The sequence below is a fragment of the Megalops cyprinoides genome, chromosome 10, assembly GCF_013368585.1.
Source record: "Megalops cyprinoides isolate fMegCyp1 chromosome 10, fMegCyp1.pri, whole genome shotgun sequence".
NCBI lineage: Eukaryota > Metazoa > Chordata > Actinopteri > Elopiformes > Megalopidae > Megalops > Megalops cyprinoides.
In genome coordinates this window covers 8,737,954-8,764,935 of record NC_050592.1, presented here as the reverse complement: position 1 = coordinate 8,764,935, position 26,982 = coordinate 8,737,954, and the positions used below count along the sequence as shown (strand labels likewise).

General features: G+C 40.7%; 2 protein-coding genes and 1 long non-coding RNA gene across 5 annotated transcripts; 1 reads left to right on the top strand and 2 right to left on the bottom strand.

Annotated features, from left to right (window-relative positions):
• Positions 1 to 240: 240 nt before the first annotated feature.
• On the top strand, positions 241 to 9,282 carry u2af2a (U2 small nuclear RNA auxiliary factor 2a). 3 transcript variants are annotated; one of them, XM_036538201.1, is made up of 12 exons: positions 241 to 828; positions 2,400 to 2,532; positions 3,327 to 3,365; positions 4,194 to 4,297; positions 4,556 to 4,707; positions 4,915 to 5,031; positions 5,218 to 5,356; positions 5,493 to 5,572; positions 5,784 to 5,906; positions 6,327 to 6,413; positions 6,787 to 7,038; positions 7,491 to 9,282. In XM_036538201.1, exons 1-12 carry the CDS (start codon positions 780 to 782, stop codon positions 7,623 to 7,625), a joined length of 1,410 nt encoding a protein of 469 aa, XP_036394094.1. In that variant the 5' UTR covers positions 241 to 779; the 3' UTR covers positions 7,626 to 9,282. The 3 variants fall into 3 exon arrangements, with proteins under 3 accessions (XP_036394094.1, XP_036394093.1, XP_036394095.1); XM_036538200.1 differs by having other exon boundaries at positions 4,191 to 4,297; XM_036538202.1 differs by lacking the exon at positions 3,327 to 3,365 and having other exon boundaries at positions 4,191 to 4,297.
• Positions 9,283 to 10,175: 893 nt separating this feature from the next.
• Positions 10,176 to 12,475, bottom strand: LOC118784239. The gene is made up of 5 exons (XR_005005237.1): positions 12,399 to 12,475; positions 11,985 to 12,051; positions 11,687 to 11,724; positions 11,336 to 11,377; positions 10,176 to 10,442 (listed from the first exon to the last, which is right to left on the bottom strand). It is a non-coding gene; the product is annotated as an uncharacterized LOC118784239 (long non-coding RNA).
• Positions 12,476 to 21,677: 9,202 nt separating this feature from the next.
• On the bottom strand, positions 21,678 to 26,759 carry si:ch211-11c3.9. The gene is made up of 8 exons (XM_036538252.1): positions 26,568 to 26,759; positions 26,354 to 26,380; positions 24,882 to 25,202; positions 24,372 to 24,665; positions 23,942 to 24,211; positions 23,292 to 23,375; positions 22,955 to 22,973; positions 21,678 to 21,993 (listed from the first exon to the last, which is right to left on the bottom strand). The coding sequence occupies exons 1-8, from the start codon at positions 26,620 to 26,622 to the stop codon at positions 21,987 to 21,989; spliced, it is 1,077 nt and encodes a 358-aa protein (XP_036394145.1). The 5' UTR covers positions 26,623 to 26,759; the 3' UTR covers positions 21,678 to 21,986.
• Positions 26,760 to 26,982: the final 223 nt, after the last annotated feature.

Here is a 26,982-nt window from a genome sequence, read left to right as displayed (position 1 = left end):
AGAAGTAAGCTGATTTGTATCTTTCACGCCAACCACACGTTATTGCCTCAATTCGTGACTAACAGCAGTTAACATCGACACTGCATCAGTGTTCAATTAGAAGCTCAATCAACCCTAACTAATTAAGTGCTGAATCGGAACCAGCGCCACAATGTGAAGCGTGAGCTGGCCAAAATTCACATGTCGGTTGCCGCTTGTCACTTCCGTTTGTTAAACGTAGAGGGGAAATGGTGGTTCAACTTCCGGTGATAAGGGAGACAACGAGACAGACGGCAGCAGCAGGCACAAGGCCTCGTCTGTCACTTAGAGAGATATTGCAAATAAAAAAGAATAGGATTTAAGATTATAGAAACCATCAGAGACAGTTCTGTTCACACCACGTTGCAACCAGCAATCTCCGCTCAATAACCATTTATTACTCCTTGTTGAGACTCAAGCGTGGGCCTACCCACGGGGGCTGCTCTTTAACTTGTCTAGGCAGCTCGCTGCAGCTTAAACAAAAAGAGCACACTCTTTCTAAAACGAAAACGCTTGGTTGCAGTTGTTTCTTCTTTGCAAGACATTCTAAGTCACTTCAAACTGTTTGATTAATCATCTTTTAACTTATGATATTTTTTCTTTCGCATACTTTCTGGTGAGTGGGCGCGTGGAATTGCATTTTGCTAGCTAGCTTGCTAGCTAGCAGACGTTCGTGTTACTAGCTAGCAAACTTGCTAGCGTGCTAGTGCCGGCTAGCTGGCTAACTACTGCCCGTCCGTCCATTCAACCACGATTCTAATATGTCGGATTTTGACGAGTTTGAGAGACAGTTGAGCGAAAACAAGCAAGGTGAGCAGTTTTTCTGTCAAGTTTGCTTGCCCTTTTATCTTCGTCTTTGTTTTGTTTTGACATGATTGTATAGGTCGCTACCCATGTAGTTAATTGCCTCCACCATACATCGGCTGGCAAGCTTGAAGTTATGTGATAGCCACTTTGAATGTAGCTTGGAAGACACATTATTTAGCTAGTTAACGGTTACAGTTTGCGACATTTGGGGTTGCTGAAATTGCGAAAGTTATCTAGGTAGATAGCTAGTACTTGATAGACGTTGTAAGTAAGTTGTAATACAGTAGTAAGTAAACATTACATAGTCGGTTACATAGGTCGCTACACTTGCACGCACTGGGAACATCATCTAGCTAGTTAGTTACTCTTGTATGCGTTTCAGCGAGTTAGCGACAACAGTGGAGCTTGCTAGCGCTCTGTAAATGCATGATTGTCAGCTAGCTGTGTGCTAACAGCACCAAAGAAACTACAACACTATTGGTTCGGCATGTACATCTGCAGAGTTATTCAGTGTGACTATTACAGCTAACTAGTTAGCTAGACTAGCTGTTTACAGTCCTGTAAATCAGTGGTTATAAGCATGGTTCTCTTGCACGAAAGGGGCTGGACCAATGGCTAACGTTAGGTAGATTTTTAGCTTCTTAGCCAGCTTGCTACGATCTTCTGCTGCATTGTCTGTTACGGGTTCTGGTTGTGAATTAATGCTTGTTATTTCTGCTGTATTTAATCTTCTCTGTTCTCAAGTTTCCCGAAATCAATTGAGAGCATAGCTGTTCGCAGCTGTTAAACTGTCAGTCCCTCGCCTCCCCATTAAAACCACATTTGGGTATGATAATTGTATAAAGGGAGGTTAGCCATTGTCTGTACATGCCCTCTTTTTGTTTGTGTTTAAAATAATCAACGTGTAACCATCATGGAAATTGCATCGTGGATGAAATATGATTGGCTGTCCAAACGTGGATGGTGGCCACCCTGACGTGGTCGCGATCAGAAAGGTCTGGAAGGTGTAAATAATCGCAACAGCAAAATCATCAGATCAAAACTATGAGATGCTCATGCACCATCAGTGCTTTCCCCCCTAACACAATGATGTGGAAGTGGTTCCTTCCAGTTATATCCTGCAGTAATGTTTGTATCACATTAAAGGGGCAAGCAGACATTCAGCAGCTGTTGATGGCAGTGTGCTTGAGTCTGCTGATGAGATCAGTCCCAGTTGCTTTCTTGTGGATGTCTTGGACCTGTCCGCACTTATTTTATATGCGTAGAGTGTCAGGAGTGTGCACTTCCAGAACCCGCAAGTATAGTACAACCTTGCTCTTTCCAAACCCAAGAGCTATCAGCATTGTGTTGTGTTTCCAGCCAGTCTTTACACGGCTTTACTTTAACAATGTTAGCAGCCTATATGTAACTTAGACTTTGATCTAAATGTTCCTAATTTGTATGAGTCCTCAGTAATAATGATGATGGGGGAAATATGCGTGCTCTATACTCGGACCAATGCCATGCTCCTCCCCCTCCATCCCGTATCCATGCTCACCCCTCTAACTCCTGATTCCCCTCCGATGGGATCCCAGAACGGGACAAAGAGAACAGACACCGCCGCCGCACACCGTCCCGAAGTCGCAGCCGTGAGAGGAAGAGGAGGAGTCGAGAGAGGAGGAGCCGGGATCGACGCAGCGACAGCAAGGATCGCAGACAGAGACGCAGGTACACCCCGCTCCCTGTGATTGCATATTGGGTCATTCAGCACTGATCCTACTTAATTTAATTACGCTTGTTACATACTTACCAGTGTTGCGTGTGTAATGTCAAAACAGCCCCGAGCAATTGAAATCAGCAGGAGTTTCCTGTACATGCAACCGAGGCAGACACTGAGAGACTGCACATACAATAAGTGCTTTCCCACTGTCAGTACCCGAGTTGGGGACCTAAAAGCCAAGAAAGGGGGCAGGTGCTGTTTGTCTGTCTTTCATTTACCGTCACAGAGCTGACAGACCTAACTGGCTTTCAACCTTAACAGGAAAGTGTTCGAATGAGTATACTAGTTAAAAGGAAAAGAAGCTTGCCCTGACAATATGTACTGACTGTGCACTGACAATATGTACATCAAAAATGATTGTTCAGCTGATCAGATGCTTACAGCTTCCCAGTGAGAAATGGAGATAGTTTAGCTTGGCCTGTTGAGAATATACTACTGAACTAAAGACACTGGAAACACATTAGTGCACATCTGAAGTAACACTTACACATGCAGTTTTCCGGAAAATCTGCACCTGTATAAATGGAAAACCTGTAAAATGTGACCTATGTAAGTTCCGCTGCACAAAGGTGCCTGCCAAGCAAAGAATGTAATGTAAAAAAAAAGGATTGTGTCAAGGTATAAACAACCTACTGTGTATGAAATAAGTAAAACAAAATAAAGTGTTTACAGAAGCAGATCTGCAGCTTGTATCTTAAATGTAAATTTGAAATCCCTAACCTTTGTCTAACCATTGTTTCAGCACACCAATCAAAACCAAACCACAAGAGGTTGCTGTGAGGTAATGCAGTACACACAGTGTATTCTCCCTGCCAACACTGTGACTGTTTGTATTTATTTGTCTGCTTTGATATAAGATTTGTCATGTTTGTCTAAATCCCCCTCCAGTAATTAATGGGAGTGATGATTGAAAGGGGGTTTATAACAGTCCCACGTTGATCGAGCAATCCTCTTTCTGACATTTCAACAAATATAGTAAAGCAATTCCCAGAAATTGAGCTGAGGTTGTACGGCATAGACGTACAGCTACTCCATATCACCATTGCAAGATTTCAAACCGGAAATTTTTTAAAAATCAAGGTTTTTAAAAATCAGTTTCTTCTTCTGTCCACTGTGTGGCATGTTGAGTTATTTGTGTGAAAGAAGGTTGTGGGCCAGGTCACAGTTCACTGACTTGACTAGCTGTTTGTATGTGTACATGTGTCAAAATATAACCAGGAAAACTGCAACTCTGGGTCTTAGTAGGAATGTCCCAGTTTTCAAAATGACAAGACTGCTCCTTATATGACACAGTACAGAAGTACAGGTGGACTTCATGTGCACATGCTCAAGAAGTTTTTCCTAGGCAAATAAGCTGCAACTTTGTTCAGCACTTTTTCGTTTTGATAATCTTTTTTTCTGATAGCCATGCACACTTCCTCTGACTTCCATGTTTTTCTACTTGTCTTTGCTTACCCACATAAAAATTAAAACACTGCTTTTGATGCATTTATAGTCAGTGACTCCTCATTTAGCCGTATTCTTTCCCTCTTGACTCTATCTGCCATTCTTTCCTCTATCTGCCCCTGCCGTCTTCCTCGTTGGCTCCATGCCCTTTTTTTTCCAGTAGTCGCTCTCCACACCGTGAGAAGAAGAAGAAAGTGAGGAAATACTGGGATGTTCCTCCCCCAGGCTTTGAGCACATCACGCCCATGCAGTATAAAGCCATGCAGGGTGAGTACCTTACAGCTGGTAATCCCATAGCGTTCACACTCTTTCTCTGCCTACCTCCCTCCTCTCCACCCATAGTGGGCTGAACCTTAAACACAATCAGTGTGTTGCACCTTACTGCCTGTGTTTATTGTATTCCATTTAATAAATGGAGTGCAAGGCTTTCTCTTTACCCGTTGTCATCCCGGTCATGCTCCATAGATAGCGACACCTTTTGGAGTTAGTATGTTTCTCACCACTACTCTTCTTTCTCCCCCACAGCTGCTGGGCAGATCCCAGCCACTGCCCTCCTGCCCACGATGACCCCCGACGGCCTGGCGGTCACACCCACCCCAGTGCCTGTGGTGGGCAGCCAGATGACCCGACAGGCCAGGCGGCTCTACGTTGGCAACATACCGTTTGGCATCACGGAGGTCAGGAGAAATAACAGAATGGATTTAGGACTACAAATATAAGGAGGCACTGATTAGTGCTTTTCTTGTGTAACCCTGTGACCAAGCCTTGTGGGAACTGTAGTTTTGTGATTTAAGCAGCGGCAGCTGGCTGGGCTAAACAATTAGCGGCAGTATCAGACTGGGGTGAGCCAGCAGTAATAGTGAAATTGACCTTGTCTTGCGCAGGAGGCCATGATGGACTTCTTCAACGCCCAGATGCGTCTGGGTGGCCTGACCCAGGCGCCTGGAAACCCTGTCCTCGCCGTGCAGATTAACCAGGACAAAAACTTCGCATTTCTCGAGGTGTGTGTTCTGTCCTCCACTCTTGTTTGGGTTTCTTTTTTCCTTTCATTGTGCACAAGGTTAAAGGAGAGACTGGAGCGAAGTAGGCAGAGCCGAGCCTGTGAAGCTCAGATGGGGGTTGTGTGTAGTGTACTGCTGTGATACTCTGTGTTTCTGTTGTATACTAACCCTCTCTCTCCCCCGCAGTTCCGCTCAGTGGATGAGACGACCCAGGCCATGGCCTTCGATGGCATCATCTTCCAGGGCCAGAGCCTGAAGATCCGCCGTCCTCATGACTACCAGCCTCTGCCTGGCATGAGCGAGAACCCCAGCGTCTATGTACCGGGTACAGACACGCTCCCATTCAGCTGTCTCCTGCAGTCTCAGTGATCAAGCAGTGTTGTGTGTTGTCCAGTCTGCACTAAATTGTCTCTCTCTCTCTCTCTGTCTCTGTCTCTCTCTCTCTCCCCCTCCCTCTCCAGGTGTGGTGTCCACAGTGGTGCCAGACTCAGCCCACAAACTCTTCATCGGTGGCCTACCCAATTACCTCAACGATGACCAGGTCAGTCCTGATGAGTTAAACACACTCCAAACGGTTATGCAAACTCATCGGCCAAGAAATCTTTCTTTTATATATATACTGTACATATTCTTGTCACAATTTTCTATCTGCTGTTAATATGTACTGTAAGGTTTATCTTTATGGCCCTTTCTCCTACTCCCCCTATCATTTTTGTCTCATATGCACGTATCTCCATCCGTTTGGTCCTCAGGTGAAGGAGCTTTTGACGTCCTTTGGCCCCTTGAAGGCTTTTAACCTGGTAAAGGACAGTGCCACGGGGCTCTCGAAAGGCTATGCCTTCTGTGAATATGTAGACGTTAATGTGAATGACCAGGTAACCATTTGGACTCTGTGCTGTTATACCCTATGCTGTTCTTTATTAACACCATTGTACCTATAAAACACATTTCTGTTGCACCCAAACATCAATACTAATCTCCTTCAACATAGTACCCTCTGATAAATGAATACACAAGTGAATGTATTACAGTAGCTTAGCAGTCACCCAGAGAAGATAACTATTGGATATGTTGATATCGACTTACACTTAGAAATTTCTGTCTATTGTCCATTTATAAAGCGTGCATAAATATCCACTGATTGAGCACCGTTTCACCACCTCTGTGCCATTTTAGTACTAAGTGTTCAGGACCTCCAGTACTAACCTGGTGGTGGATTGAGTGTTAAAACAGGGCTGAAGGTATGTGGGTTGCAGTAACTGGCTGTAGTAACCGCCCTTTTTCGACTGATACAGGCTATTGCCGGACTTAACGGGATGCAGTTGGGGGACAAGAAGCTCCTGGTGCAGAGGGCCAGCGTGGGAGCCAAGAATGCCACACTGGTGAGGGCTTGCACTGCTGTGCATGTACTCTGTGTCTGTGTGCAGAGAGAGCAGGCGTGCCGAACAGTAAGCCCTGCTTTGATAAGAATCCTGTGCATTTTCATCTTCTTTTCCCCTTTTATTTGCCTTTTATATATTTTTTTGGAGAGACAGCGGTGAAATATAATGATTTCTTGAGTATTTTCCACACTACCCTGTCGCTGTTTCGGAGAAGCTGGGCTGTTGATACACAGTACACAGGAGGGCACACTGCGACAAGATGCACCACCTGAATGTTGCAGTGTATCGTGGGTATTGTGGTCAAAAGTGAAATCGGTGTTAAACCCCTGTTGCTCTCTAATGCCAGCCCTCTCACTCTCTGTGCCCCATCCAGACGAGTATAAACCAGACCCCGGTGACGCTGCAGGTGCCGGGGCTGATGAACAGCTCGGTGGTGCAGATGGGCGGCCTGCCCACGGAGGTGCTCTGCCTCATGAACATGGTGGCTCCCGAGGAGCTGCTGGACGACGAGGAGTACGAGGAGATCGTGGAGGACGTGAGGGACGAGTGCAGCAAGTACGGCCAGGTGAAGAGCATCGAGATCCCGCGGCCCGTCGACGGACTGGAGGTGCCTGGCACTGGCAAGGTGAGGGGATTGAGGTGGATTTGTGTAGCCAGTCACGACTGCCTTTTCTCATCTCATTCAGGCGGTTGATGACTTTTAGCATCATGTAGTAGGTGTCAAATGCACCATTACATATTCACGTGCAGTTCTGTAATTCCAGATCATAAAGTATGTGTCAAGGTCAGACTCTGCATTTTTATTTTGCATTAACCTCGGCTCGGTTTCTATCAGTTTTAATGTTACCTTCTCCAAATTGCACTTATTCATAGCAACTTACATATTATCCATTTATACAGCTGGATATTTACTGGAGCAATTTTGGGTTAAGTACCTTGCTCAAGGGTACAATGGCAGTGCCCCAGTGGGGAATTGAATCGTCAAGCTTTCAGTTATGAGCCCAGCTCATAACCACTATGCCACACTGCTGCCCCACTACATTGACCCTTATAATCCCTTCTCTCCACCTCCTTTAGATCTTTGTGGAGTTCATGTCGGTGTTTGACTCCCAGAAGGCCATGCAGGGGCTGACGGGCAGAAAGTTCGCCAACAGGGTTGTGGTGACCAAGTACTGCGACCCTGACGCCTATCACCGCCGAGACTTCTGGTAGACCTGGGGAAGGGGGAGGGCGGGAGGGGGGCAGGAAAGGAGCTTGGATTGGTAGAGGTTTGAGGGGGAGGGGATTTTCCCCATATTTTGTAATAGGAAAGGAGAGTGAGTTTTGAGGGGACTAAAACATTTTGTATATCGAGAGACAGCGGGACCGAGTTAGACTTTGAGAGGAAAGGTAAAAACAGCTGGAGGTTGGGGGGAATCTGTTAATTGCAATCGAAGGGTGACTTGGGGGGGAGGGAGGGGAGAGCCATCTGAAACATGGTATTTAAATGGAGGGAGTCTGTCTTTACATGTGGAAACAGAGGAAGATGTGCAAGTGGGATTGACTTCTCCCCACTCGCGCAGAGAGGAGGGTGGAGTGAGTGACACAAGCTGAAGAGCAGTCACAGATTTACCATATACTCAAATTCTGTAGCAGAGGACGTCTCCTGAGAGAAGGGGTCAGTGGGTAGAGTTTGGGAGGAGGGCGGCGTGAAGACGCAGAAGGAAAATGGTCCATGTGTGAAAACGAGGAGATGGGGTTAGTGAAAACAGAATAGTAGCAGTATCAATCTTTATACATTTCCCTCCATTTCAGAAGCCGTTAACAGATTGCTCTCTATGATACTCCTGTCAGTAGCAGCGTCGGTAACACTACTTGACACCCCGTATTCAAATTTATATTTACTGAAAAATTGTAATTTCAGTAGTTTACCATTTTTAATGGAATCCTAACATCGGCTGCTGTTTTTGGTGCCCAGAATAATTAGAGAAATTAACATTGTGCGTAACAGCATACGATCATAATTGCTGAGCACCGAAATTCATTTTAATCTATAGAGCCCATGTTTTTTGTATGCGCAGTCTCTCAACCTTGTTTTGATAGTAAAACTATTAAAATGTTAGCTGTTGGGATAATGGTATAATTTTTCATCAGTACCTTTTGAAGACACCACATAATGGCCAATAGTGAACTGTACACTAAAAGTCACCACTGGTCTTTCAGTTAAAATGAGGCTAACATTTCATTGAAAATGTCAGCACTAGATTATGCCAAAGCTTTTGACAGACTAGTTTCATATTGTGGAGGACAAGTCGGCACGACCAGATGGAAATATTTACAGATACGTCTTTATGTATGATATATTTATTTCAACCCCGTGGTTACTATTTTAAATGCAGTCATGAATTTTTCAACACCAAGTGAACTGTTGACAGAAATCTGGGACAGATTTTTTTTTTTTTGACCTCTTCTCTCAGTGTGAGATTGCTGTAGATTGTAAGAACATGTCACTATTTGCCTCAGACTCCTCTCGTTTTCTCTAACATTTCACCCCCCTTTTTATTTTTACGTAAATTACTGTACCAACTTCATGCTAATGACCAGTGACACAGTTTAGTGTTACACAGTACAGTATAGGGTAAACACATACAGCTCTTAGTTCCTTTGTTGTTTGTAGAGCTGTGGGGCTAAACTATGACTTTGCGCTACCAAATCGTTATTGTTTTTGTTGGACAAAACGGCAGTCACAGACGGGGTTGTAGATACTTAATAGATCTTCAAATCATACTTTCAGGCTGCATTCTGCATTACAAAGGTTTGAAAGAACTGTTACAAACACTTATCTCTCCTCCTCTCCTCACTCACCTCTTGAGCTTTTATCTTTACTACAAGGACCACAAGCTATTTCGATTGGAAACTTCTTTTTTTTTTTTAATTATTTTATTTTGATAAATATATATTTTTTTCTGGAGAGAGAAAAATGTTAGTACCAGATAAAATATGTATTCAGTTTTATCCTTTTTTTTTTTGTTTATGTTGCATTTGTTTGTTTTTTTGTTCTTGATGTGATTACACAGGTGAATTAAAGGAAATAAAAACTACTTAAAAAATTCAGACTTTTTTTTAATTGAAGGAAGTGTGGAGTTTTATTTACCTTGTCTAATTTTAATGCAGGACATGCTTATTGGCTTGCGATTAATACATACGGTTTGTATTGTATACACACTGACTGGGCAGAATGGAATACAGTATGCTATCGCTGCACTCTTTCTGGCAGGGGGAGGATCCGTGAAGTTGGATATACAATAAATAGGTGTCTTGTTGGCGAAACTGTTCACTGTACTCTGTCCTTTATTAGCTAAATGTAATAATTTCTGATATTGTGACAGTTTTGTTTTTAGAACTGAAGACATTTTTTTTTCTTCCTGTGTTTTTTATCAGATTACTCATTAAAAAGAATTTTGGTGTATTTCCGCTTTGATGTTACTCTTTTCATGTCCTGTGTTTCATTACAGTTGGCTTGTGACTGCTTGTGATCATGTGCATCTGTTGGGTAAAGTATGAATACTGCATAACGTCACTGTCTCCCTTCTTACAGATACTGCAACATAGACTAGTTTTATGATGGGAAAACTATTGCAAGCTCATTTTCTTATTTCTTACTTTTACAGAGCCCCTCAAATCTTGAGGAAGGGGCCAAACAACAAACAAAACGTACCCAAATATGGCTAAGTACTCCACACACGCAGACATAATCACATGCATTACTGTCACAGATGGGCCATATGATAACTTGGACTGAACTCAGTCTGACTCCTACATTACTCTATTTAGAAAGCTTCTTGCCACAGAATACATACTCAACAAATGCTTAAACAAAACAAATGATTAAATATTCACCTAACAGACTTTACATCTCCACACGATGGCAGTTATACAGTGTACTTTGAAAAACATGGCAGAAGTATTTGAAATCTACAGAGTGCTGTAGACTATGCTGTTCTGAAGGGTAGCTGAGGAGACATTGTTGGTGGACGGTTGGCAAGCGGTCTGGTTCAAAGGAGAAAAACTATTTACTGTCCAAAACGGCATACAAAGCAGCCCGTACACGCTTACAAATGCAGCATGTGGTCAGAGAGAAACTGCTGTGGTTGCCAAGGCAGTCACACGACAATAAGGATAGCTTGTCTGGTTCTGAGCCCTTACAGTATAGCTGCTATTCTTCATGCATTGTTTGTGTCAACCGCAAGATCAAAGAGAAAAAACACATTCAACTCTACAAAATAAAGAGTGTGGAGTTGAAAGAAAGCCACTGCTAACACATATAGTTCTGTTAGTATGTTATATGTTCAGCCAGTGTCAAAATCTTTAACATACTTAAAATGATTAACAGTATAGAAAATTATTTCATGTATGTAAAAATGTGATACTTTGATTAAAATGATCTCTTAAAGAGCACAATGGGCCTTCCTTCAGACATGCACAACATAGACTTATTCCGTTATCATCTGTCAATCACATTTTTGCTGAATAGATAAAATAATACAAATACAGCCAAAATATGTCTGTGATATTTACATTTATTCATCTGGCAAAGTTTGCGATACCATTTAAGGCCAATTGATTTGAAAAGGCCTATTTAGTAGTTGTATTTTCTGGAAAGTGATGTTTGCACCTACATTTACATACATCCATAAAGAGATTTATAAATCTCTTAATAAAATCACAGGGTCTTGCAGAAATGTTGAAACTTGAAAGTTCAGTATCTCACTATTAAATATCTGAACCTCACAATAGAGTTCTTTCAGCAGAGATAAATTTTTGATGCCAGTTGATTAGTGAAATTAGATTAAATCACATTTTTTCCCTTGATACTCTGTGTCTTAAGCACCCTGTACCATGCTCTTAGCTAGAGTACATGTAGATATCGCTCACTAACTCACCGGGAGTTTACAGATGAAGGAGTAGAGTTCATCTTGACCAGGCTGGACAGAGGGACAGAAAAATCAATGGAATTTGTTTCATAAACACATGCGCAATTTAGCCAGCACAGAATTGCACAATAGTGCATAATCAAATGTGATCATGTTCAGCATATAATTACGAAAAATCCAAAACACCAATTTTAACAACCAGTTCTACAAAAATACAAAAACATTACCATTGTATTACAAAGCTCTTTTTAACTTTAACTTTTAACTAATTTCAAGTAATTCAATATGATCATTTTTAAGATAGTGCTGATATCATGAATATGGCATGTTGCATGGCAATATGTACAACAGAGTACATACTGTGTCACTGCTGGATTTTGTGATATTCACAGGAGAGCCTACGACACAACGAGAAAAAAAAACAACCTCAGTGCTCCCAATCAGGAAAAATACAGATGAACATTCAGTTCTGCTGTGGTAGCAAATGATAACCCCTTTCTTCACCCACGGTTGTCTGCTCATGTTCTGTCAGGACACGGACCAGTACAAATGTACTAAACACACAGTCTTTGCAGGAAACCAGGCATGAACAAGTTTATGAATGATGTAATTCCCTGCAATGTCATATTAATTCAATTCACATCAGACTCTAACTTACCAGATGGGAGTGGTTTAAAAGTGGAGGGCACAGAAGTAATCAAAGAGTAGGTCCCATCCATATCAATCTATACGGGACAAAGATTTATGCAAAGATAATGACATACAATGATATCACTTTTTCAGACATGCATCTATACATGTATAAAGCCACTTTAGGAGAATATACAGGCAGACAGACATACACAGACAACAACTAAAATGTAACACTGTAAAAAACATTATTATACCTGAACGAACTTTGCTTACTGACCTGGGAAAGCATTAAGAACTGCTGAGCCATTATCAACTTTTTGGAGTTGGCAACCCTAAGATTCCTATCTTAAGCTCCTTGAGGAATTTGTCCTGAACAATCATTGAAAATATGAATGGGATATAGCTGAGTAAGGGTGCAACTGTAATGTGTAGTACTTACTGTTTCATGAACATCTCCCACACCCACAGAACCACCTGCAATATGAAAAGTACAGAGCACTTTACACCGGGCAAACACTGAGCATGTCACATATGCTGTGGTAATGCAGAATGCAGAATTTGAAAACTTCTGATATAGAGGGACATCATACCAAGGAAAACAATTTAACTACTGTGGCTTTCATTCCAAAGTAGTTGGTTACAAACAGAAGATACCTGTCGGACATCCACCTAGGTGAACTCTAAGTTGGGAGACTATTTTAGAGAAACTAAGCAAAGAAAGCATTATATTGTAACAATTTGGAATTCTCCCCAAAATGAACAGATGCCACTCTCAGTACTGAATTAAAGCCAGACTGGAATCTTTCAGTTGTCTTTTGGTTTGTATTCAAATAAATTCTGCAGTCACTGAGCTATCTGCTGTCCTCTGTGATGTTGCTGTGGATCAGAAGTCACAACACTAATACTGTTATACTCCATTATGCAGCACTCAATCTTCCGGCTATTTATTTATTTGGAATTAAATTAAATGTTTTCCTTTATACAGCAGCTTTCATGGCTCTCCAAGTGCTTTACAAGGCACAAATTACTTCACACCTCATAAATGTGTGATGAACAGCAGATGCTTTTGATGGAAGCACACTTTAACTGAGGTATCAAGAAATGAACTTATTAACTGATTAAGCTAAGCTTTAATAGTTATATGGGCATCGAAAAACACCCCAATTCACTGCAATAAGTGCCATGGCAGGCCACAGTGAGTCAGGCCCTCTGTATAATATCTCCTTCATAAGACAGCATCCCTTACATTACAGTGTCCCCATCGGTTTCCTAAGTGATTCACTGAGCTACCAGTAACACACCCAAGAGGCGCTACATCCATAAAATGACGAAATCCAACCCCTTTTACCTTTTGAAAAGACACAGGTGTCAGGACAGTCATATATGAGGGTACTTACACCAAGTGCTATTCAATGAATCACTTTGTTGTCTGTTGAGAAACACACATCAGCAAAGCTTTTTACACAGCTAATTCTTTATTTCTTTTATCAAGCAAAGAGTGAGAATGGTAAGAAATCGTAAATAAAGCCAAAAAAGGCCATATCAGGAAAGAGGCATCAATGATCAATAGCAGAGAACAGTAAAATAAGTATCTTACCTTTTTGACTTCTTCTTGTCTAAGAAATAAACAACGTTTTGCAAAATTATAGTATGTGGTATGCTAAATGCAATTTAATTGATTCTGTGGAAATTCCAGTTAGAGGCACTTACTTTGTGTCTTGCATATACAGATAGCGGCCATTCCCAGCAGTACCACGCCAGCTGCCGAGCCCACTCCCACTATCATCTGCTCAGCTGCTCAGTAAAACAATACGGTACATTGACAGGGGGGCAGACAAATTACACTTCTTGTAAAAAGTTTGGATGTGCCTGATTACAATAATGGAAAACATGCATTCAAAGACATTTAGATCTAAGGACTTATGCTTAAATGCTTTAAATTTGTTTAATAGACAGATATAAATAGTGAAGCTGATGCCTATGTATGAATTTCTTACTAAAAATGTTTTTTTTTCTAAATATTTTTGGCTACTTTGAAGCATCTAAACTAAATACTGTTTAACATGTTAACATTGCCCTGGAAACTGATTAGCCATACTTTTACATAAGTTTTTATTCAAATATAACATTTTTCACAAGACGACAACACTTACAATTGTGTGCCATGGGAGCCAGGTAGTTAGTCGGGTGCAATGATGTATCTGTAGAAGACTGAACGTTAATGATCATGGCTTGCTGTATTGATACACATATTTCAGTGAACCAGTTCTCAAATGTGGGCCATGTATGTTAGGTTCAGTGTGCTGAACAAATGCATTTTCATATCATCTAGAGTCCTGCCACGTGATTTACAATTGTACTAAACCTAGATAGGTAAAAAGCTATTATTTTAAAAAAGTTATTTTTAAGTGCAGTCTTATTCAGTCATTTTTACTGGTATTCATTGCAATGGATACAACAAAGCTGTCAGTTCATTTGACACTTTTCAATATAATAAAATTTCTGATAATTAGCTGGCATACATGTAGAATTTTTGATTCCGTATGTGTCTGTTGGTGGTTCAGTGCTTTTGTTGATTTAAAGCCCACACTGCAGGCAACCCACCTTGAGGCCTTGCTTCATCAGTGGTAAAACTTCCAGGCAAAGCTTAAAAGTGAAAGAAGGTATTAATCATTCATGAAATACTCCGTGATTGATTTAAAGATGGTTCATTTCAAAATCTATACAGGATATCAATGGAGATCAAGAATATTGAAGGTACCTACATGACTGGTGAAATGTTGAGGTGCCAGACATCAGTGTAGCTGTTGTGGTGAAGGCTGCAGAGTCAGAGATAGAAACAGATCAAGAGCACTATGGTCAAGCCAAATGCACACAGTGTACAAAAGCAATCACCAGTGTGCTGTAGTGAGCACATATATCTAACAGGAGAAATGAAGAAGAAAAGAAGAAAAGAAAAACATTTCGGCATACTACCTTCATCTGTATTACTGTGTCACTCTGTTTGCAGCCTTTGTATACACTTTACCATAAAATGTTACAACTGGTGTACAAGTTAATGAGAAAGAAGTTGATAAATAAAATTTGTCATGAAACAAACTTTCTTCGGGAAAATAAACTGACCCCTTACCTTCTTAGTGGGTGGGGACTTTTAAACGTGGTGCATTTAAAAAGCTATAAAAGATATCAATGCAGAACAATACTAATAAAGGTACCTACTTGACTGGTGAAATTGTGGGGTACCAGACGTCAGTGTGGATCTTGCAGTGAAGGCTAGAGAGTCAGAAATGTGAATAAATAAAAGACTCTGTGATTAAGCCATTTGCATACAGTGTATAAAAGCAAGTACCACTGCACTATAGTGGGGACATATATTTAAGATATGGTACAGCAAGTTTTCCACCTCTCTCACTCCTGACTAGAGAGTGAAAGGCCACTCACTACAGCAGGCAATCCCAATAGCCAGTAATAAAATGCTTTTAAACACAGCTGTACTACGAACAAAAATGTTTTGGCTAGTCTTGGGACAAGGCCCACACTATCAGTTACAAAAAAAAATAGTGTGAATACTTTCTTTTGTTGCCTGGGGAACTGGCAAGGTTGTTCTCTCATCTACAAATAAAGAAGACAAAGGGTTAATTGCTCATGTCTTTATGTAATTCATGAATGCAATTAAAAGTAAATGGAAAGTCTGCATAAACCATTTCTGCTAAAACTCACTGAGGATACCATGCACATGCTTCAGCAATAAAGTCTTTGGTGATGATAGAAAACTTCAGATCACATCTGCAGAGAAACAACTACACAGGGTGCTACTATCAAGCACGCAGCAGATACAGGAAGTAACAGCAAGTATAAGTTTAGGTGACATTTGTCTGAGAACACAATGACTATTGTGGGTTCTCCTAAAATGTAAGTGCATGAATAAAGTAAATGAGAAAATAAAAAATGACAAGACAAAGAATTTTAACCATTGTATTCAGAATTTTACATTCGGGTGCAGTGTTAAATCAATCTGAGGACTAAAAAAACGGTAAATGGCATAACGGTAGCAATGACGTGTAGTGATAAGAACTTAACTTAAGTGACTTGGAATTCAAAGGTTGCCACGTGTGTCTCCTGATGGGCTACCGCTGTTGGTACTCTCTGGCGAAAATGCTTCAGCCACATTGTCTAAGTAAATATCCAGCTTGTATGCAGGTGGGGACTTTTAAACACGGTTCATTTCAAAATCTATAAAATAAATCAATGGAGAGCAATAATATTGGCGATACCCACTTGACTGGTGAGATGCTGAGGTGCCTAAAGTCAGTGTAGTTCTTGTAGTGACAGCTGGAGGATCAGAAATATGAATAAATTAAGAGCTCTGTACTCAAGCATTTGTACAGTGTACTGTAGTGAGGACATTTCTCCTGCATCCAACACGTTGACTACGAGAACTGATTGTTCGCTTACCATCTAATCTACCCAGACCTTGACATGTGCCCTTGTTTGGAGATGATCAACATTATTCGATTCACGTGAGTTGGTCATAATGTTTAGGCTCATCGGTGTATACTTCAGATATGGTATACTCCCTCAGTAGCTACATTGACAGGCCAAGAAAGAGATTATGATATTAAAGGTATCAAAGGAGAGCAATAGCATTGAAGGTACCCACCTGAGTGGTGAAATGCTGGGGTGACAGAAGTCGCTGCAGGTCTTGCAATGAAGGCTGGAGAGTCAGAAAAGTGAATAAATAAAGGGCACTGTGGTTAAGCCATTTACACACACAGTATACAAAAGCAAGTACCAGTGAAGTGTAGTGAGGACACATATTTAAGATATGGTGTACTCTTTCAGTGTCTACACTGACAAGCCAAGAAAAATTATGAGCCAAAGACTGAGTTGAAAGTCATCCACAGTTTGTAACACAGAAGCATAAAGTGCTTAAAATGAATATATCACGTTCTCAACCCCTCAAGCCTGGAGAGTGAAAGGCCACTCACTACAGCAGGCAATTCCAATAGGCAGTAATAAAATGACTTTAAAAACAGGGTTTTTTTAAAGCATGCGACCCACTGATAAAGGAATTTTCAGATGAAATATGACTCATGAACTGCAGGACTGTACAGTTACTGATCAACACTAAACATTAACAAAGCTTTAAAGACTCATAAACTAAGAGAAATGAAAAAATAAAAAAATGAGAACATTAAGAATTTAGCCATTGTATTCAGAATTCTATGCTTCTGGTGTGGTGTCAGATCAATCTGAGGACCTGTAATTCAAAGGCTGTCAGTTCTATTTCCTGATGGGCTACCGCTGTTGTACTCTCTGGTAATATGCTTAACCAATCTTAGGTCTAAGTAAATATCCAGCTTGTATGTAGGTGGGGAATTTTAAACACAGTTCATTTAAAAATCTATGAAAATATATGAACGGACAGCAATAATATGGTGCAATATGACAGCAATATATAACCCACTTGACTGGTGAAACGCTGAGTTGTGAGAAGTCAGTGTAGTTTTTGCAGTGAAGGCTGGAAAGTGGAAATATGAATAAATATGAATAAAAAGCAAGTACCAGTGCACTGTAGTGAGGACATGCATTTAAGATATGGTATATCTCCTTCAGTATCTACATTCAAAGGCCAAGAAAGAGATTATGAGCCAGTCTGAGCTCAAAGCCATCCATAGTCTGTAACACAGAGGCATAAAGTGCAAAATGAGAATAGTTACAAGTTCCCAACCCCTGTCCCTCAAGCCTGGAGAGTGAAAGGCCACTCTCTACAGGAGGCAATCCCAACAGCAAGTGATAAAATGCATTTAAAAACAGCTGAACTTTAAAAAAGAACATGTTGGCTAGTCTTAGGCCCACACTATCAGTTCCAACAAAAAAGCAGTGTGAATACTTTTTTTTGTTTTCCGAGGAGCTGGCAAGGTATTTCTCTCATCTACAAATAGAGAACACAAAGGGTTAATTGTCCATGTCATTATTGATTTGTTAATGCAATGACATGTAAATGGAAAGTCTGGATACAGGCCCTACAATATAATAGAGAATTGGACACGTTCATAATGCCACTGGAATATGTGTGTTGGTCAGGCTCTAGCAGGATGGGGTTTGGGTATATAATGCATGGCTGGGGTCCTCTAAGGTGTGGAAAGTGTGTTTTACAAAGCAACCATCATATCTGATCATATTGAAATGCACACATCACCAGTCAATTTTCGGCTAATCATCCTTCGAGTTGGAGGTCCTGCGCAAAGTATGAAAATCGATCTGTACTGCAGACTTCCTTTCAGCCTTGAATAGTGTTTGGAATAGGAAGCATAAATGTCTCTGCCTGAGAGACCTTGCTGACACAGCCTTATAATTCCTCACACATTGTTAAAGTTTACTTATTTAACCTTATTTTCTCTCTTTTATTGCCAGCAAATACAGCATCCTTTAGGAGATGACCCGAAGCAAAGAAATATGTACCATTGTGTGGTGTGGTAGATGGGAGTTTCTCTTCCCAATTTAAAGATGCAGCTATAAAGGAGAAAAGGTAGTGTAATGAAATATGCCACATACCACAACTGACTGCAGAAGTAGAAGAATAGTACTCATAACTAAAAAATGAGTGAGGATATGCTATGTTCATTTGTTCTGAGGCAATATTAGAGACATATTTACAGTCTAAAAAGTTATAATGCAAGAAATATGATAACCCTCCTGTGACCTCTAATGCGGATGTCAGTAAGGACAGTATTTTCCAGACTCACCTGGTATGTTGTATGTTTCACTGCGTAGGGAGTGAGAGAGTGGGTCTGTATCCACGCTGTGGTCACAGCTCACCTGCCTGTTCCTCACAGACTGCAAAGCTCTCTGCAGATCACTGATCTTCACATCAAAGTTACAGACACCAGATTTGGTCCATATACTTCTGTATGGAACCTGTGTGTCTCCAGTGTACAGGTTACAGGTGATATTATGGAGAGATTTTGGTTTTTTGAGCATCGGCATACAGGCAATATTAAACTCCCCCTCATTGCTGACCACAGAGGCACTGATGACTGGTCTCGGTATCTGTCCTGTGAAGAGGGGACATAAAAAAAATACTGATATTTACAATTCTTTTTCAATATTAGGAGGGCTACATTTCTTCATCTCACCAAGTAATCTCTATGAAAAGAGAATATCATTAAAAAAGTATCAAATGAAACCCACTAAAAGCATGTTGAAAAGACATTCTGTTCCACTCCAAATTATATTGATTTTTTGTCAAAAACCTGGTAATATTTTCTATTGCATATTTATATTCTTAGCAATGCACATATGAGCTGTTTCCTATCTAATAATTCCTTGATTGTTTTTGGATATTTGGCAAAAAGGCAAAGATGTAGCAAATTGGTAATAAGCTTACAATTTAAGAATCCTGAGTAATCATAGAAATCATTCTTTTAAAAATGTACTTCTGTTATCGAATCATGGCAACTGTATGAAAATTAAATTTATCATGAATTCAGAATTGCAACCATATTTGTCTATTTTTTTTAAAATATTCCTGCTTGAGCGTTTTACTATAGAATACGATCTATGAAGGAGTACTGCATGAACAGCTGTTTCAGGAAATGAAATGTCCTCTCTCGCAAGCTTTTCATCAGTGTTTTAAAATATAGCCGACATATTTAAACTGCTAGTTTGAGTCATACTTAATAACATGACAGTATGAATTGTACATGTCCCATTTCCTTCGTTATGGTTAAGGAGAGTTGGGAAAGAGTACTAGTTTGGCTTCCAGGCTGATGAAACAGACATAAATTAATAATAATCAATACGAAAATTACTAACCATGAATTGTGGTATGTTTGCTTAAACCTGAAAAACAAGAACCATGAAGAAATGTGATTAAGTGAGCACAGACAATACACCAGAAGAAAGGTGAAAAACCATCACCAAAATAATGAAAGACATGATCAAACAAGACACAGAAAATCCCTTTGGTAATTTGACAAACACTGAACTGAAAATGACAGGGAGGAAAGATATGGATCACTCACAATCTGGGAGGAAGAGGATGGTCAAGTGCAGAAGAATGTTAACTGTGCCCAGCATTTTGGCAGATCACAAAGCTATGAAGAAACTACAGTAAGGTTCTGGCAGTTTTGTTTTAACTTTTTTTTTTTTCTTTGTACTGTGGGATTCAGGAAGAAAGAAATGGTGTCATTTATCAGATAACCCACAAACCAAAACCACAACACCTATTTAGCAGGCCTGTCAGTCACTGTAGTAACTGAAAAACCATTGGTCAGTTGTACAATCTACATTAATACCATTTTTGGGGCGTTTGTTTTATCTTTACAAGTGAGGTTGGAAGGTTCTCACAGAGAGTAGAGCGATTAGGGGAAATGTCTGCTTGACACTTTTGTACTTCTCAAAATGTACTACTGCAAAGCTCCAGAAGCACTAATCCAAGTATAATCAGAAGTGCTTGACAATTACTTCAAAAAAAAAAAAAAAAATTCTTCCCATAAAATTAGCTTAGCAGCTAGCTAGCATTAAATGCATAACGCACATAGCTGAGAGAAAACAAGTCATGTATTCCAGAATGCAAATGCAACACACTGGGGGTTTGCCTCATGACCAGCTCTCTTGCACCCATATCACCAGGGACAAAAAGAAAAGGCAAGTACAATAATATAGGGTAGGTATCTGTAAAATTCATTAAAAAATTGCACACATGAACAGGAAGGGTAATATTCTTTTCTCCACCCCCCTCTTGGACCATCAGATGACTATTAAGAATTTCACCACTGCCCTTAGATGCCCTCTACAGGCAGACATGCAGAAATGGCACACACAAATCACCACACTTGGTGCTTCCTTACCTGGCTAAGGTCACACCGGCTTATCAAACTGCACGGTTACTTCACCTTCCTCAAGCTTCTGTCATCTATAATGAGACATGGGTGCCTCTAACTATCCTATCTGGCACCTAAAGCCCCACCTGCCCCTGGTGAGTGCCCCAGCTGCTGACAAAAATGTGATTTCCACTTTTAAATTGTTAATATGAAAACAAACAGCCCAGCAAGTCCCTCACAACTAGTTCTCCTGCTTAGAACTTCCACTTAGCACTCACAACACCCACCTATTGTGCGCAAAATATGAAGCAATTTAATTGAACATTAAAGCCTATTAAGTGAGGCCTGTTCAGGATTTCATGTATATAGTAGGAAAATACAGAGCTCAACTGGATAATGGAGAGCAGAGAATGATTCACAGACAATACAATAAGTATAGTTTATTTAATGTCATTCAATCTGCTGTGTTAGAGACACATTTCCTCTTCCTCTCACAGCTTTTATCTTACAGGTCTGATTGGCTCTGGAATGCCTGACAGTCTCTAAGATTCTATATGTTGAATACTGGCAGCTCAAGTTCCATCGTCCACCATTCAATTCAAAATTTAATATAATACTGACCCCTAAAGTCCCCACAACCATGGCGATGGGAGTAGTTAGCTATATGTATTACACCCTGAAGACATCAGGCTCTGTTGTATGTAAACCAGATTACAGGAACATGTAAGGAGGCTCAGCAGACAACATTGCTTACAGAACCAACTGAAATAAAAGGGTTATGGAAAAAGGAAGACTCCCAAAGGAATAGAGACTAGAGAGAGGAATAATGGAGAGCATAGAATGGTATACATATAAGTATAGTTTATTTAATGTCATTCAATCTGCTGTGTTAGAAAAATGTTTCTTTATTGTCCATAGTAAGGAAATTTATAATTACCGCAGCTACCTCCCCTCTCTAACCTGATGTTTTATTCTTCAAATGGCATGAACAAATACCGAATAAGCAAAATACAAACAAAATATCTAATGATTTAACCTGGTATTGGTGAAAAACATCTGGTAACCATAATCTGGTAACCATCACAACAGAAAAGGCATCTGAAGTACAGAAGGACTGAGTAAATAAGTGTAAGTGTGTGAGTGTGTGTGTGTTAATCTGCTCTCGCCTTGTCTTCAGACTGTGGAGGAAGTCACATCAGTCAAAGGCTGGGGAAGAGAGACACAACATTATCCAATCACACACCAAATCTCACACATATTTAAAAGGTAGACAGGCTTGCAGACAGTTTGATAGACAGACTTACAGTTAGATGAAGTAAATGCACTGCAGAGTACAGACATACAGCTATACATATTAATGGAACAAGAAAGCTCAGTAAATTTCTGCCTGCAGTGAAGTCTAACATTGTTATGAAATTTACCACAAACAACATTGTGTTATTGAGTAGAAACCCCACAAAGAGCCTAACTCTTGGTGCTATATCCCACACCCCTGTAACCTGGCAGATGGCATACCTGCAATACCAAAATAGTGTTTCTAAATGCACTGTGTGGTCTGGCTTTTGTTCCAAGTGCTAATTAGGTTTGATTCAGTTATTAATTGAATACATATCTAAATTTTCCATCTCTTGTAGCTATGTGCTAGAAGTCCTTTGTATAAATGTATTTCTTTGTGCAAGTAGAAAGCCTTACACAAATGTTATTCATAAATTCATTTTCATTATGATCTGCCCCTTAAACAAATGTGGTCAGCTGCCACCACTGAGCGTCATCAGATGGTTTATTGATTTCAGCTCATAAATTACTGAACAAGCAATTTTAATAAAAGACATGATCAGTAACACTAGCTTCACACAGACTGCCCCCCTATACAAATCCAATATGGGACTGTAGAGTGGTAAATAAAGACAAGCTGAATATTGATGGCACTTACTCACAGTTTCACTAATGGGAGTAATGGGCAGTCTCAAAAAATAAACTCTAATTGATTTACAGGCGCACTTTACGATGAAAGTCATGCACAGACAGAGAAACTCAAAGAAACATCATGCGTACACTCGGCCAGACTATATGAGCACTGATCAGCTGACAGGGAGATTGAGATGTTGACATCATATTTGATAATTCAACAAAAACTGCTATCATATGAAACAATGAAACATCTCACCTGTTGGATCCACATTTTTCTGGAGAAAGAAACAAGGCATGCAATTTACTTCCAGGCTTTTCTTAGTCAAAACACACAATCCTGAGTTCGTAGGGTGGGATCCCAGCATGAATTGCAGCTCTACTTAAATAGCTTTAAGGGTTAAATCATCTATTAGATGAAATCTCTCTCCCAGTTCTGATACAAGAAGCAAAACTACACCGATCTTGACTAATCTGTAAATGTGAATCAAAAGCTAAGGGCTGAGGAGGGATGACACTTGACCTTCAAGACAATGACCTTCAAGACAATTACAGACTAGAATTCAGACCTCAGGGCAGTTATCAGTAGTACTCACTGCATCTCCAATACAGACAGACAGCTGTCACGCCCAGCAAAACCACACACACTGCAGAAACCACTCCCACTGTGGGAAACCAGCCTAGAATTAAGAAAAAATAAGACACAATGTGAGTAGACTTAGGCCTTCATGTAGGAAAGAACCAGATCACATCTCTTTGTGGGGAGGTGTACTTTACATCAGAGAGCTCTGTGAACCCTGGCCCACGCTCTAGAGCTGAGCTTTTTTCCTATTGCCGTGTGACCAAACTGTGAAAGCAACATACACCAACTACTCAAAATAGGGCCTCTTTTTCATTAACACATGCAGACTCCATCCTGTAGTTCACTACATGCCAATCCCTGAGCGTAGAATTCAGCTCATGTATATTGGAAAAAAAATAGGTCAGGACAGCTGTTGAGCTATTTTATGGACCCATTATTAATTTATCTACAATTTGTGCATAAATTGCTTTGCTGTGGACAACACTGATTTCACAATTTGTGCATAACATCAAGTCAAAAGGATAACTGATAATGACAATAATGATGAGAAATGATGAAATATGAAACAAGCACTGGTCTTGACAATGAAACATTCTTTTTTGAGAGCTCTAGAACTTGCAAAGGGATAGAAAGAATAGCACAGGTTTGTGTGCAGTTTCTCACCAGTCTCTGGATGCCTCTTAGGTCCAACACAGTCACTCAATGCAGACTTGAATCTTCTATACTGATAGCTACAGCAGTATCTCAGGTTGGGGTCGTCAGGGACAGTGAAGGTGACAGCTCTCTCTCCTGGTCCAGCCTGATTCTCTTTAGAGGCATTTACACCCCTGTTATACAGTTGAAAGACAGCTCCAGTGATGGGTGAAGGGGCTTCACAGCGAATCTGTGTTTCAGTGCGGTGAGTGGAGACTGAGATATTGGGTTTTGTCAGGTCTGAAACAAAGACACATCACTACCTTCAGAGTCAAAATATTTGCCAAAAAAATACAAAAAAATGAGTTTAAATGCAAAAGGTAAGTAAGGGCCAATGAAAAAGTAACACTGTCAATAACATCTGAGGTTTAGATTCTACTACTCTACAGAGTCTACTTACCCAGCAGTGTTACTGTAACAGAACCACTGTACGGGGAATTGATGTTATATCCTATGTTGACTGTGTACTGACATTTAACTTGAACCTCGGTGTATGTGCTGGGACTTTGCTCCTTGAGCAGCTCGACCCCAGTAACCGAACGCTGACATGTTGAAGAAGGCAGCTCTTTCGCACCGATGTAGAAATTGCACTGAGAGTCAGAGGGAGACCCAGGCCCCTCACAGCGCAGCTGCACTGAGTCACTCTCTCTTATGACTGTAGGTGTCGCTCGCATCTTGGGTTCTGGTAGCTGGCCTGTTGAAGAGAATACAATCTCTTCACATCATAATAAAAAGAACAGCCCTCAGCGTATTTTTTTTTTTTTAATAAATAGTCCACTACTAATGTACACTGACACTTGACACTAATTGGCAACTTTTATGTTCAATCAAAGCGCTGTGCTAAATTCTCAATACTGTATGTAAGCTGACAGGCTGTTAAGCTGGACATGCGAAAGAGTTTCGCACTCACCGTACACTTTGACAGCAGCGCTGTCGCTACGCTGTGAGACAGCGAGCGTTTCCATCTCTGTGTAGTCGCAGCTCACCCTCGCTATAGTGTACAGCCGGAACAGCGTCGCTCCCTGGAGGAGTTCCCTCCCGGTCACCGTGAACCGGACTCGCCCCCCTCCCCGTGTATCGTTTCTCAGGGGGCTGTGCTGCGTGTCGCTGTACAGCCTCCAGCTGACCACTCGCGCTGTGGACGGAGCTATGCAGCTGACACTGATGGACCCCTGTTCGGTCACTCCCTCCGCGCTCACGCTGAGCACTGCTGGCTCGGGCTTCACTGGAACTGACAGGACGGAAACATCACCTTCATTGCTGCTGCTCGGCATTCAGCATACCTAAATGGCTGAGGTTAAGATGCAGCCTTAAAAGAGGAGATCTGAATGATAAACTCATTGGGCAGTGTAGCATTGTGGTTAAAGAGAAGGACTCGTAACCGAATGGTTGCCAGTTTCCCTGCTGGGGCTGCTGTAGCCTACCCTTTGACAAGATACTTAACCCAAAATTGCCTCAGTTAAATATCCACCTGTAGAGATGGATAACATCAAACTGCAACCAGGTGAAAGACAATCTCATACACTCTCTGTATGAGGTTTGTGAATCGTACGTAAACACCTCATACTGCATTTTGGAATACACTTCCTGGGCCTTCACTTCCTGCTTATGACAGTGCTGTGTGAGAGTGTAAAAGTCTTTCAGTGAAAAAGAGAAACAGCTGCCAGTTGCTGGAAAAGGATTTCCAATGTTCACTGGCAAACTACTGTATGATAGGATAATGCACCAAATACATTTATAAGATTGAAATTAAGATTGAAAGTCTCTAAGAACTTTTTACATCAACACTCGTGCAAGTCACATTTCCCATCAGTGCTGGGCATATAGCAATAATATGTAAAATGCAAAACATCTGTTGCACATAAAATGTCAGTTCTGTTGCAGGTCAAAGCAAAACCTTCTGCACATAAAATTGGGGGGGTGGGGGGTGGGGGTACCACCACACCAGCCTGATTTTTTTTTTCCCCCCAATACACTCACACAACCCTCTGTCTGAAAGACACTTCTGTGAATTCACCACTATGTGGGCATTAAGTGCTTACAGTTTGAATCATGTTTTAATACATTGCAATATACAATGCAAACAGCGGCGGTCCATTTCCTTCGTCATGGTGCAAGTAGAGATAAAATTACTGTTTTAGCTTCCAGCTTGAGAGAAATATAAAGCAAATAATTCACTTCATCATTGTTTTAAAATAGATCTAACTCACGTAAATGGCTATAGGTTGAGTCATATTTGAATACACGACTAGCGAGTACAATGTACATATTGACGTGATTCCCCATTTCCTTTGTTATGGTGAAAGGAGAGAAGGTTAGAAGTCTGGCTTCCAGGTTGACAAAACAGACATAAAGCAAATAATGAATATGATAGTTACTAACCATGAACTGCGGTGTCTCCACTCAAACCTAAAAATCAAGATAAACGAATGAGTGTAATTAAGTGAGCATAGACAAGGAGACTGTGCTACACCAGGAGAATGGTGTCATAATTTCGGTGATAGTTTTACCACCTAACAAAACACGGAAAAGCGCTTTGGTAATTTGACAAACACTGAACTGAAAAGTACAGGGAGGAAAGATATAGATCACTCACAGTGTGGGAGGAAGAAGATGATCAAATTCAGAAGAGTGGAAATTGTGACCAGCATTTTGCCAGATTACGAAGCTGTGAAGAAACGGTCAAGCGATTCTCATACTGCTTCACTTTACCGCAGTAAATGGAGGAAGTTGAAACTCGTGGCAAGTTACCCACAAACAAGTCAACAAACACAAAGGCCGTTTTTCTCTAGCGATTCTACACAAAAGTGTTTCCTTTAGTTATGTGACTCTAAGACTTTACCGCCCCCCACCCTTTATTAATGGGGGAAAGATGGGAAATGCCTGTGAAGGAACAGCTAGCCGACCATAATTGTGGGTTGGCTGAGTATATGTGAAAAAACAAACAAACAAACTCCAAAAATGGCACAGGCACACCTCCCAATCCAAGACAGTCCAAGCGAAGTTCCTGC